A 12,111-nucleotide genomic window follows, 5' to 3' on the forward strand; every position below is an offset into this window, starting at 1 on the left:
TAAACTTAATGTTACAGATGCATTGCTCTGGAAAGTCTGATGCCTTCCCGTGCCTTACCCAGAAACCTAAATCTATTCTGAGATTCAGAGAGGACAAACTGGTATGGAAGTGGAACAGAAACACTTTGTTACTGTGTTTGATCTCAGGCATTCAAAATGAACAGCAAAATATAAAACAAATGAAGCACAGCTGACATTGAGTTTTGCTCTGCCAGTCACACCTGACTTAACTACCACTCAATCTACCTGCCCTCTGCCTTGTTTCTTAAGAATGAGGAAAATTCTGCCAACATTGGTAACATTCTTCCAAAGCCCTCCCAAAGTCAAACTCTGTAGGACTGATGCTGGTGACTAGCATTACCACGGTAGCAGTTATACAAACACAAATTTATATAGCTACCTATTATCCTTCATCCCAATTTGTCTCTATTACCTTGTCTTAATCCCAGCCTGTGTGTTGAGGGTGAGTTTGATTCTATTTCTCTTTCTACAGAAGGAAGTAACTAACCTTCCTTAGGCTGTAACAATATTAAAATAACTAAGATGCATGTTCCTCTCCCCAACAATCAAATGTTATACTGATTTGTGAAAGCGTGATTTACCCAGCAATAGTAAAATATTCTTTCTAATTTACAAATATGCAAATTAAGATTTAAAAAAGCCACTGCCAGAAAATATCCACACTGAGCTATCACACAGCATTTACACCAAACACCTGAGAATGGAAGGTCCATCTTTCATTTCAGCTAACCCGATTGATTGCAACCTGGACAGACCACAGGAAAAGCATAGGATAAGATCCAGGATTCGGTTGGGAACTGGTGCCACTAGTTGGATGCTCACAGCTGAAATTGGTGCACGGCTGAGCGAGTTCTGCTTTGCCAGAATATCTCAGTTCAAAGTCCAAAGGGCTAGCTCCAACCTCAGTTGACTAGAGCTATTTGTCTCTACAGTGGAACAGAAGTGGGGCACTCGCATTGCTGGCTGATTTCAGCTGGCAGGTGGCAATTAACAGCACCTTTCTGAGCTGATAGAGAGTTTGTAGGATTCCCTGTCCACTCTTGACGTAGGAAGCGGCTCAAGCTGCCTCAGGGCTGGTTCTTCCCACATTTCCCTTTCCAGGGGTTTTTCAGTGAGCACAGAAGAGCGAGTGCATCACAGCACAGACGACTGTCTGAAACGTGCCTAAGCTGTGGCTCGACTTCAGACACTAACTCTGGCTAAACAAGCCTCGGGAAAATTAATTTCAAAACCACCTTTGCTACAAACACACTTTGCATATATGCGTCAGATTTCTCTAAACATTCCTCTTCCAAGTGCTGATTGTTACTAATATCCAGATATTTACGTAGCAAGAATTAAAGGAAATATATACTCCAGCACTCAGTAGTATTTCACCAATTGTTTTCTGTGATTGTATTTTAAAAGACTACTTTTAAAACAAACGTGAAATGCATGCAAGACTATATTATACAGCTCAGCATAGAGCTCTAAAAAGGACAATACATAAATCTGGAAACTAAAAAGAATGTATTTGTTCTGCAATATTAAGATTAAGCTTGACCTTTCAAAGAACAAATCTATTGGAAATGCAAAAGTTTTCAGCCTCTTAATTAGCTCTGTCCAGAAGAATCTAATGCCACAAGTAAACAGGATATTTCCATTTTGCCCTCCTTTACAGACTCAATAAAATACTTCTGGTTGTAATTCACTTGAAACCAGAATGAATCAAGATCATTAAGCTCACTGATTTAACCAATCCAATTTGTCCTATCTGAGAATGAATCGAAAGTTCTTAGACACGCAAAAATAATTTTACACATATGAAGTCTCCATGAAAACTAGTTGTGTTAGCAAATTTACCTGCACCAAAACTGGGCCATCCCAAAATAACAGCAGGAGTTTTTTAAACGTAGCACGGTCTTGTACTTGTAAGTACATCCCTACCCTTAAAAGAAAAACATAAAATATATGGTTTTTACTGCACCTGTTCTCATTTTGAGGACCTCAACAGAATTTAATGCTTCATAATCAACAACAGGATGATAAGGAATTAACATTGCTTAAAAAAATTACAACTCTTCTGCTATGTTTCATTTTATCAACAGAAAAAGCCTCCTTACCAGAATTTTTGTAGTATAAGCACTGTTGATAGCAATTGCATTAACCAGCAAATCAAGGGTTTTGGCGGGTACAGAATCTGGGTCAGGGACCTCTTTGTAGTGGACATCACCAACATAGGCTTGGACAACCGTCATCCGGTTGGTAGTTAGCGTCCCTGTTTTGTCGGAGCAGATGGCCGTAGCATTACCCATAGTTTCACAAGCATCTAAGTGGCGGACCAGATTGTTATCCTTCATCATTTTCTGAGAAAAGGCAAAATAAAAAACCTTCAAGGTTTGCTTTGACAGATTTTTAACATCAGTTATAAAAAGCAAAAAAGCATGTATTTGGTCTTGTTCATGAGAACATAATGCTTAGTAAACTAGGAATTTGACTGGGGCCAATAACCCAAGCCCCAGTTACAGACAACCGAGCAGTAACTATACCTGAAATAATTTCACCTTTGATAAACGGACATAGTTCCATCCTTTTTTTGCAGAATATATACATTTTAAGGAATAGCTAGAACAGCAAAGATTAGCTAAACAAACTGAAGATAACAGGATTTTTAAAACAGTATCATTATAGCAAATATTAGACTTTTTTTAAAATACTATTTCCAATGCCAGGATTTTATCTTGCAGCACACAGAGAGACTATACATTTTGGGAAAGAAAGAAACTAACAAACAAAAAAAACCCTCCACCAAACAAAAACAAACAACCCACACGCACAAAAACCCACCATTATACACTACTCCACTACACAGTGCATATTTTTCACAAGATGCACAGCCATCCTGGAAATACATGTTATCCTTCCTTCTGTGTTTTCAATACTAAAAAATGCTATGCCAAGTCACCTGACCCTTACTGTCAGATAATATCTTATATTCATAGGGCACAATATCACCAATTGTACACAAAGCTGTATTGCAGTTTGATACTGCAAATATAGATACACATGTACATGCTGCATGTGTTAGATGAAGGACATAAGAACATGAAAATATTTTAAAAGCAGCTAAAGTCTTTATTAGCAAAATCCCATGCTTGAGATGTGCTCTTTTTTCCTAATAATAGTGATGTTTGTCTACATACAAATCAAGCTGTTGCTTCTTAATGTTCATATGTTAAATTGTTTACATACTAAATGGAAATAAACTTTACAAAATCTTCATCTAAGATTCCCAGAATGTTTAAATAAGGCCCATCTGACTAAATTGCTAAAACAATCTGAGATAACTCCTAGATAGATAATGGAGTAATCCACAAGTCCAGGATTTTAATCCTCTTTAATTTCCTAACAGAATCATTTACCTTGGCTACAAAGAACTGCAACTGCATTTAAGAAAAGTACATGAAAGCTCCAGTGAAACTCTAATTTCATTGAAAAGTGTTCCTGGAGACTTCAAATCCTTGACAAAACTTTGTACTATTCCACAAGAAAATTTGAAGACAAGGTTATTCTGTATCAAAAGACTGGACTGTTCTCATAGTAAATTCTGCTCAATAAATTCCTGGTAACCTTGCAAACTAAGCAGGTATTTCCACTGTTTGATATTCTTGCACTGCATAGTTTTAAAGATATGTATTAGAATACATATGTATTTGCATTTTTGTCAGAAAAACTCTCAATATAAAGCAAAGTTTCACTTTAAAGAAATTTCACACTCATTAATATTTTGAGCACGTTAATTTACAGGCCAATTTTCATCACACCTGATAAAACCTGAGACTAACTCACTAGTAAACTCAACTGAACAGCATTTTTCTCCCACAATTATTTTTAATGTTTCTTACCTTTACAGAATAGGCCAGAGAAATAGTGACAGCAAGTGGAAGTCCCTCAGGAACAGCAACCACAAGTACAGTAACACCAATAATGAAGAATTTAACAAAATACTGAACATAGACAGGAGTGCACTCAGGCAACCACTGCTTCTTGTTGACCACAAATGTGTCAATGGCAAAATAGAGTACCAAAATTATTACAGTGATGGCAGACATCACCAAACCTGAAAATAGAAATAATCAATTACTATAAAACAAAACACAATTAAAAACATGTGCAATTAGAAATCTACATTTGAATTTCATATGAAATTATTTTCTTATTCTACATGACATCTTTCACCAGTACCAGTAATGATGAAAATGATAAATTTTACAACGTAGAAAAAACTTTACGATAATACATTTACAACAGCCATACATTCCAGTGAACAAGGAAACACTGAATTCTACAGAACAGCTGAATCATACTGCATTAATTTTTAAGCACCATCTTACTGCTGCTTTTAAAACTTCTTAGTCAATCTAGTTCAACAGGAGTTCCACTATTGCTTAAGCTAAGTTTTTTTCAATTTAGTACGTTACTTTGCCTGGTACAACATTTATCTGTCCTTTTGACCTCCACCTTTTACAAATTACTAGTCTATCCATATTCAAACACTCATCTTTCTTTTAAATAAGCTTATCTTAAGAGGCTTGAGAAAAGGAATCTCCTGTAGTTTATGTTGCTTTAGAAAAGCCCTGCTGATGTGTCTGGCCGAATGCAATGAAGCAATACTGCAGAATTGTCCACAGAACAGTTTTTTACTGTTTTTCTTGAAAATGTGTTAAAAACTAGCGTTTCCAGGGTTTTCCTTTTCAAAAGGATATATGCAAACAGTGCATATTTTTATGAGAAGAGGCTCAAAAGAGGTACAACACTGACAGTATAGCAAAAGAGACATTAATAAATACTTCACAGAATTCACAAAAGGTCCTGGGGACTTAATATGTTCTCCCAATGACACAGACGTTGCTAAGATAGCACTCCTCCTCCACAATTTTGTTCCTGGATTTGAGTATACAAATAAAAACTCCATCAGAACATCTATTTTGCCTTGCTATGATTACTGCCTTTTGGCAGGTCTCTATGAAGCAGTTAAGCCTGCATTTCAGAATAAATTAATTTTTCTCTAACGAGATCATACAGTAGAAGGAGAATGCTGTGAATTTCATGTCTTGACTGAAGTTAAAAAAAAAAAATGGTAAGCTGAGGGATGCTAAGGTTGACAGGAAACAGATGAGTCGGGGAGATTGCTAAATGCCAGAGGATAAAGGAAAATCCATTAAAATACTGTACAGGCAAATACTCATGACAACACAAGACATCCCCATAGATTGCCCAACGACAAAGAAAAACCCAATGAGGCAATGATTAATTAATTTAATTCATATTACTTGCCACATTATGGTTAGAAATCTCTATACAATTACTTTAAAAGTGATATTCACATGCCTGCTGAAATACCAAAGAGAGTAATAATGAGAAGGCAATGTAGAAAGGTACTTAATCTAAGAAATTAATGATGATGAGAAATGAAGTGCTTTTATATCAATGCGTACTGTTGTACAACTAGCAACAAAGCAGAGAAGCTTGAGGAATATGAAACTGGGCAAAGCATGAAATTGGATATTAAAGACATGACAACCATAGATTCCAAATCATGCACTGTTCAGGCAAAGAGATAGAAGTGGCATCATGGGGTTATGTGATCAACTAAGTGTAATGAACTTAAAAAGGAATGAGAGGGAATAGCAGGAGAAAAAAATCAAACTGGTAAAGAAGGATAAAGGAGATTGAACCGAGGCAAAATAAGAAGTCTGTCGCAGGGCCTCAGCCAAGGTCTGGATAGAGATCGAGGTTCCTTTAATACCATGAATATTATGTCATTATGAAAGATTTTCGCTTTCTACCTACATGTTGGAGAAGTGCTACTTATAACAGTAGGGACCAGATGGTACTGGAAACAAGAGTCAACAGATGTGTCATATTTGGGTAGAAGGCAGGAACACAGATATTAAGAGAGAGCAGAATGATTTCAGAATCCATAAGAGGGAAATAGTGTGTGAGTGATATTTTGAGATTATATTAGAGGTTCTGAAATTGTGTAGTCAAAAGTTCTAGGGGGGGGGGGGAAACTAAATATGTAATTACTGCACTTGGGAATATTGACTATGAGAAAAGCTACATTTCATTTTGATTCAAATACTCATTACAATCCAAGTTGCCCAAAGCTTCCAGTTTCTTGACAGCCAAAGGTAAGTTTTAGAAGAATAAAAGACATTCAATACCACATACTATCCTTAGAACAGTACTATGATGACCTATTTCTAAATATTGCAGTACAAAAGGCCTATCCCTTTTAAGAATAACTTGCTTTAAAACCGTTTGTTGCTAGTGTAACACACCGCTATGCGGTCAGTTCCCCAGTCATACCTGCTTTGCCTATCTGGACTGCCAGCTTGGTCAGCTTTCCCTGAAGAACAGATTTTTCTTTCTTGTGCATGTTGGATTTCTTCTTGTCTTTGTCATCTCCCTCTCCCCCTTCTGCACTCTTCAGTGGCTGCATCTCCATGGCAGCAGCCCCATCCTGCTGCTTGGCTAATAATGCAGAACAAAACTGTTACTCCAAAAGGGTTCTTCACTCTTTCTACCTTAGTGTTGATACTTACTGAATTCAATCAGCAACTCCCATTGCAGGGGCTGATTGCAACACAGATAATTGTAACTGTGCAGAATTACACTTCCATGGCAGACAGACACCCCTATGAGACCCAGTGGGGTTCTGCGGGGGCACAAATGAACAAGCAGACCCATGTGCACTCCATCCATATGGGGGTGTGTACTGCGCCATTCAAGTACCGCGAAAACCATTGATTTTTACTTATTTATTTATTTATTTTTAATCCACCAATGACATTCTGTGTTATACACATATATATCACTTAATGTCTTGCAAATTACTTGGCAAGTAACAGTACATCAGTACTGCAGGACTTCCTAGAATAGCAGTTCCCAAATGCTTCGGCAAATAGACAGTCTGTATTTCTCTAAATTTTGGTATGTCTCATAGATTACAATGCACCCTTATAATCATATTTTTAATGAAAACATTTTTAAGGTAATGTGGTTCCACAGATGATCCATGCGCCACTTCTCTTGACTGCATGGGCCAGTGGACCACACTTTGCAAACCACTATTCTAGATAATACCAGACTTTAAAAGTTTCCTTAGCATTTCAGTGTTCAAGTAACTTAACCATCAGGTCCAATGGTGATACTATCATCATTCTCCTGTCAAAAGCACACATAATTTAAAGGCTAAACCATCCTTTCTGGAAAGAATGCTACTGCTAATATAAGGAAACTTTATTTTAGTATCAAAGAGAAAGATGTGTCTTTTAAAAGCAATGACATTCCAGTTTATATATGTGTATGTGTCTGTTTTGTATTGCACACAGACATAAGTAAATTAAATAGAATGAGATGAAACAGCTTTGCTTTGACATTCATGAAAAATTGTACAAAACCATGCTTATTTGACCTGGAAATCTAATTCACCTATCTAACCTTAAAACTTATTCATTTAATATCGTTTTATTTAATAGCTTTGTACCATTAACCACTAAGTTTATCTACTCAGTTTCTGATCCATCACCATTGCAATCTGTAGTATTATCTGAGAAGAGAAAGTTATAGTTTAATTTACTTATTTGGCATAACCTAAAGAAATCAAGATAGCTGTGTCTCATGTAATAAAAAGGGAACCATGACTTTTGCTTCAGAGAAAGCAAAATAATTATTTCAATTTCTTCCTAAGATTGTACATTAAATAAGAAATTCCTAAGATTCTTACTCTTCCAGTCGTTTACCCTTATAATACACTTTTACATTGCTAAATAACCTCTTGGCTTTAAAGTTTCCTTTTGTTATTGCTTTACCTTCTCCCTGCAAAAGAAAACATGTCCTTACAATGCCATTGAACACCAAAGATGACAAGACATATCAAAAATAGGGTTGGAAATTCACTAACAATACACAGCATACATAACTTGCACAAGAAAAACGAATTCAAATAAGCTTTGTGACATGAAAGTATCATCTATAAATGGCTTATTAGAAATACCGATCTTCTCCTGTCCTAAATATCTGATATATCAAAATTCTGTAAAGTTACAATCTCTTTGGTAGGTTCTTTTGCTGGGTTTGGCTGTTCGGGGTTTTTTAACATTCTGTTTGAACAATAGGGCCATTTTCACACACAGGCACAAATCACAAATTTTCTTTTTATTTTTTAAAAGAATTTAACTACATGCTAAAAATAAAATCCACAACCTCCTTAATATGAAAGAAGATTACCTTTGTTCTGGCTGTTCTCCATATTCCCATCCTGCATTTTGCCTATATGATGAAAAATTTCAACAGACAACAGACAGTAAACAATCTTCACCCAAGACAGAACATGAAAATGGGAGTTTAAATAAAAAGGGCAGATGAAAGTAATGAGCATGTTACAAATAATTAGTTATGATCAGTAGCCATTGTTACTATATGTTTACTTAGAAGCACGGACAACTTAGCTGGACATATTCAAGGAACTGCAGTCAAGTTCAATGTTGTAACACATAAAATACTAAATATCAGCACATATTTTTGAGCAAATTACATAAATTAAGAGGGTGAAACTAATAAAAAGAATCCAGTGGAGAGCAGAATTTGAATAATATTCCTGAACTGAAATTTCAGAGAGCTGTGACTTAAAAAATCCACAGGTATAATTTTGGCACACACCAGTACAGGGTAGGACTTTTTTAATGTATTCCAGAATTAAATTCATTATTTTTAGTAAATTAAGACAAAATAGAAATAATAGTGTTAATAAATATAAATAAATAAAAATGTAAATCAGATATGATTTAAAATGACATCTTCCTCACTTGGTTGTATTATTTAGCAAGTTACTCCTGTAAATACAAGTGCCAGGTGACCATCCTATAGTCAAGCTTATCCTAAAGAAAGATTTGCCAAGTGCATCTGTAATTTCCAATTTAATATTTTAGCTACATATAGTCTTGCCATATCAAAGTCCTTATTTGTTTTTTTTTTTAAATTGAAAATACATCGTTTGAAAGTGTGTGTGAAATAAAAATGGCAAAATACAAATTAGAGCATACAAAACTTTGGTATTCAGAATAACCACTAAACAATTTCAAATGTATTCAAAATTTCTTGATGGGATCCCTTATGAAACTCTCACAGTGATATATGAATTTATCTTACGGAAGTGACTATTTGAGTTTTATAGATATTATATTAGATGGATGACATTCTCTTTTTGTAGTTATGTATAATGCACAATAAAAAAATAATGTTAAGGAAAATTAATAGTTAACACACCTTTACTGGATTTTTGACAAATTCTAATAAGAAATGTATCATTGGAGTTTATAAAACAAATATGACAGCAGTTAAGTCTGGCTCTTTTGGCTTCCTGCAATACAGCTGGTACTGACATGCACAATAAAGCAGAAGAAATTATGCTTTAATGTATGTATTAATTTTTTCACTCTACACTGTGAATAAATAGTAGCAAAATTGAAAGGCTAAGATGCATTTCTTGCATGTTTGTGTCTTCAGTAATTGGGAGATCACTAAAACCTTCCCTCTCAAAAAGAGCAAAAATGGCCAAATCAGTCATAAATGTCTCACCATAACATTTCACCCCATACTAACAGGCTACAGGCACTGAGAAATTCAAAAGCACAGAATTACAGTAAAGGAAAGGATGTATTGCTACATACAATCATCTCAGTACTCGGATTACTAAATATGCTGAAGTAAGCCATTTAGCATCAACTGCTTGTCTATATTCCTAACTCTCTTCCCACCTTGGCTATAATATGACTTTTTAAAAGCACTATCTATCTTCCAAAGACTTACATTTTGCCATGAGACACGAATCTGTGAACCTGAACAAAACCAAGTTAATTTTCATTGTGAAATTTCCTTAAAAAGGATTTGCATACAGTGCATAGTTGAACTTGATATCTGCCTAATGGCTATTTTTCTTAGAATGGTTTTTAATAAAGTTAGTGGAAGACATAAACCATCTCTAGAGATTCTGATTTCTGGCTAGAAGATAAAGCCTTCCTTAAGCACTGGAAAACATTAATTTAGAGCAGACAGTCTGCTCTATGTCCTGCTCTATAGTTCCTTTTTCAGAATACAATTCAAAAACTTAAAACAGTATAATTAAAGATTCTTCAACTTAAAAAAAATCCAAACCCAAACCCTGGCAAACACAAAATACACTGGTTTTTCTATGTAAATCTAAGTATTTAACTTTATGATATATATTTGCTATTTAATTGGGGTATCATAATTGTTGTAACGAATTACACTAACAATTCATCTACCCTGACTACCTAAAAATACCAGTACACAAAATGGACAATTGTTAGCAACAATGTAAACACGTGTATTTAGAAATATATTCTTAACCTCATCAGCTACTGCATTTAGGTTATTGCGGAGGGGGGGAGTCATCATAGCTAGTTATATTGCAATTATTTAGATAGAATAACAAAGAATGGGTAATTTAGGTAATTATGATAAAGAAGAGAATACTATAAAGGATTTATTTCCTCCTGTTCCAAATAATTTTAAGCCTGCACTTGGCTACAAATTATGAACAAAGAAAGAAATTAAGAAAGAAATTAAGATGATAGAATCACTAGTGCTGAGAGATCCTTTCTCCTTTCAGTTAGTGCTAGGACCAGCAATACTATCCCATCTATCTGACCTTCGTGCACTGTTTAGAAACATTCAAAGGATGAGTATCTATTGATATTTTGATAATATTTTTATATAATTCTTAAAAAATATAATATATTTTTACATAAATTTTGCAAATCTTTTCTTCTTCTCTTTTAGGAAATAAGGAAGGAAAAGGGGCAGTGTTTGGGCCCTGAAATCTGGAGGAATTCATCTGAGTTTATTTTTATCACTTTTCTAAGCAAGGATGAAAAATCTGAAGGTTTAGAAAAGACTATAGAATCTCCTAATATGACTGGTATTCTGCAGTTGCTGTGAAGGTTTTGAATTTGCATATAAAATGTTTTGCATTTTGCCTTTGCCTTACTAAAATTTCTGCCTTTTGGAAGGTACCCATGGAACCATTACTGCCCAAGTTCTTACTCCAAAAGACAGTTACTTCTCCAAATAAACTTTGCAAGAAAAGACTCCCCTTTACCTCCCCCAGTCCTTTATGAAGAGTCAATGAGACAGAATAACAAAGACCTGTCACTGGCATTAGACATTATTTGTACATTGGAGGAACTGCTTGGAAGCAACCGAAGAAGCTAATCGAGTTACGTTCTCATGTGCCGTGATGGAGCAAAAAATTTAAAATACCCTACTGGTTTTCCAAAATGTCTTATCTTGCAATAGAACTGAGTTATAGCCCTCTTCATGCCAAGTCAGTTATATCCTGCAGCTAGTTAGAACAGACTCACGTTGCAAATCTATATATAGGGAGAAGAGTGAAACATATCTGAAGTGAATCATTAGAAATTCTTTCATGCAGTGTGATATCAGAGCCAGTGCATTAGTAAAACACAGATTAATTGAAAAAGAATAAATCTGATTCCACTGTATCAAATATGAAGTTTTAGATAATTCTTCTATGCACTTGCTAAATAACTTCACTTACAATTCATAAAAATATTCTGAATATTAAAACTGCAAATTGCTTTGCAGGAGTTGAACAGTAGTGGACATATGCCAGAACTGACAGAACAGTAAATGTAAAGTATTTCAGCTGAGACATTTCTCCGAGTCTGCTATGGTATTGCTATATCTGAATATAATTTTAAGTAACAAATTCTCTGAATACCAAATGCCAAAACAACCCCAACAATCCAACATGGAAATCCTGATTTAGGAATTGGGTAGTGCTTTACTGGACAATGGTAAGCACTCCTTTCTCTAAAGAAATCAAATTTGGGGTAAACAAGCTGTAAACAATGATTGCTGCTTCCCATATTTTCTTTTAAAAATTTACCTTTTCTAAATACCATACTTTAAAATTTGACGAATTTTCATGAATTACTACCTTTCTGTAAAATTTTCTCATCTGCTTATAACCTTAACTTCTAAGCTTTTAAAAACTGAACA

General features: G+C 34.9%; 1 protein-coding gene across 5 annotated transcripts in view; it reads right to left on the reverse strand.

Annotated features, from left to right (window-relative positions):
- ATP2B2 (ATPase, Ca++ transporting, plasma membrane 2) overlaps window positions 1-12,111 on the reverse strand; it is a 194,570-nt gene that overhangs the window by 79,526 nt on the left and 102,933 nt on the right. For 4 of the 5 annotated variants that reach the window (XM_010584461.1, XM_010584460.1, XM_010584459.1 and 1 more), the window contains 4 exons: window positions 8,296-8,337; window positions 6,373-6,537; window positions 3,906-4,120; window positions 2,124-2,366 (listed from right to left, as the gene is read on the reverse strand). In XM_010584461.1, coding sequence (XP_010582763.1) covers window positions 2,124-2,366; window positions 3,906-4,120; window positions 6,373-6,537; window positions 8,296-8,337 — 665 coding nt within the window. The remainder of the gene's footprint in view (window positions 1-2,123; window positions 2,367-3,905; window positions 4,121-6,372; window positions 6,538-8,295; window positions 8,338-12,111) is intronic. The other variant, XM_010584463.1, reaches the window with a different exon arrangement.

Source organism: Haliaeetus leucocephalus, unplaced genomic scaffold, assembly GCF_000737465.1.
Source record: "Haliaeetus leucocephalus isolate CR32 unplaced genomic scaffold, Haliaeetus_leucocephalus-4.0 Scaffold984, whole genome shotgun sequence".
In the NCBI taxonomy this organism is placed as follows: Eukaryota; Metazoa; Chordata; class Aves; order Accipitriformes; family Accipitridae; genus Haliaeetus; species Haliaeetus leucocephalus.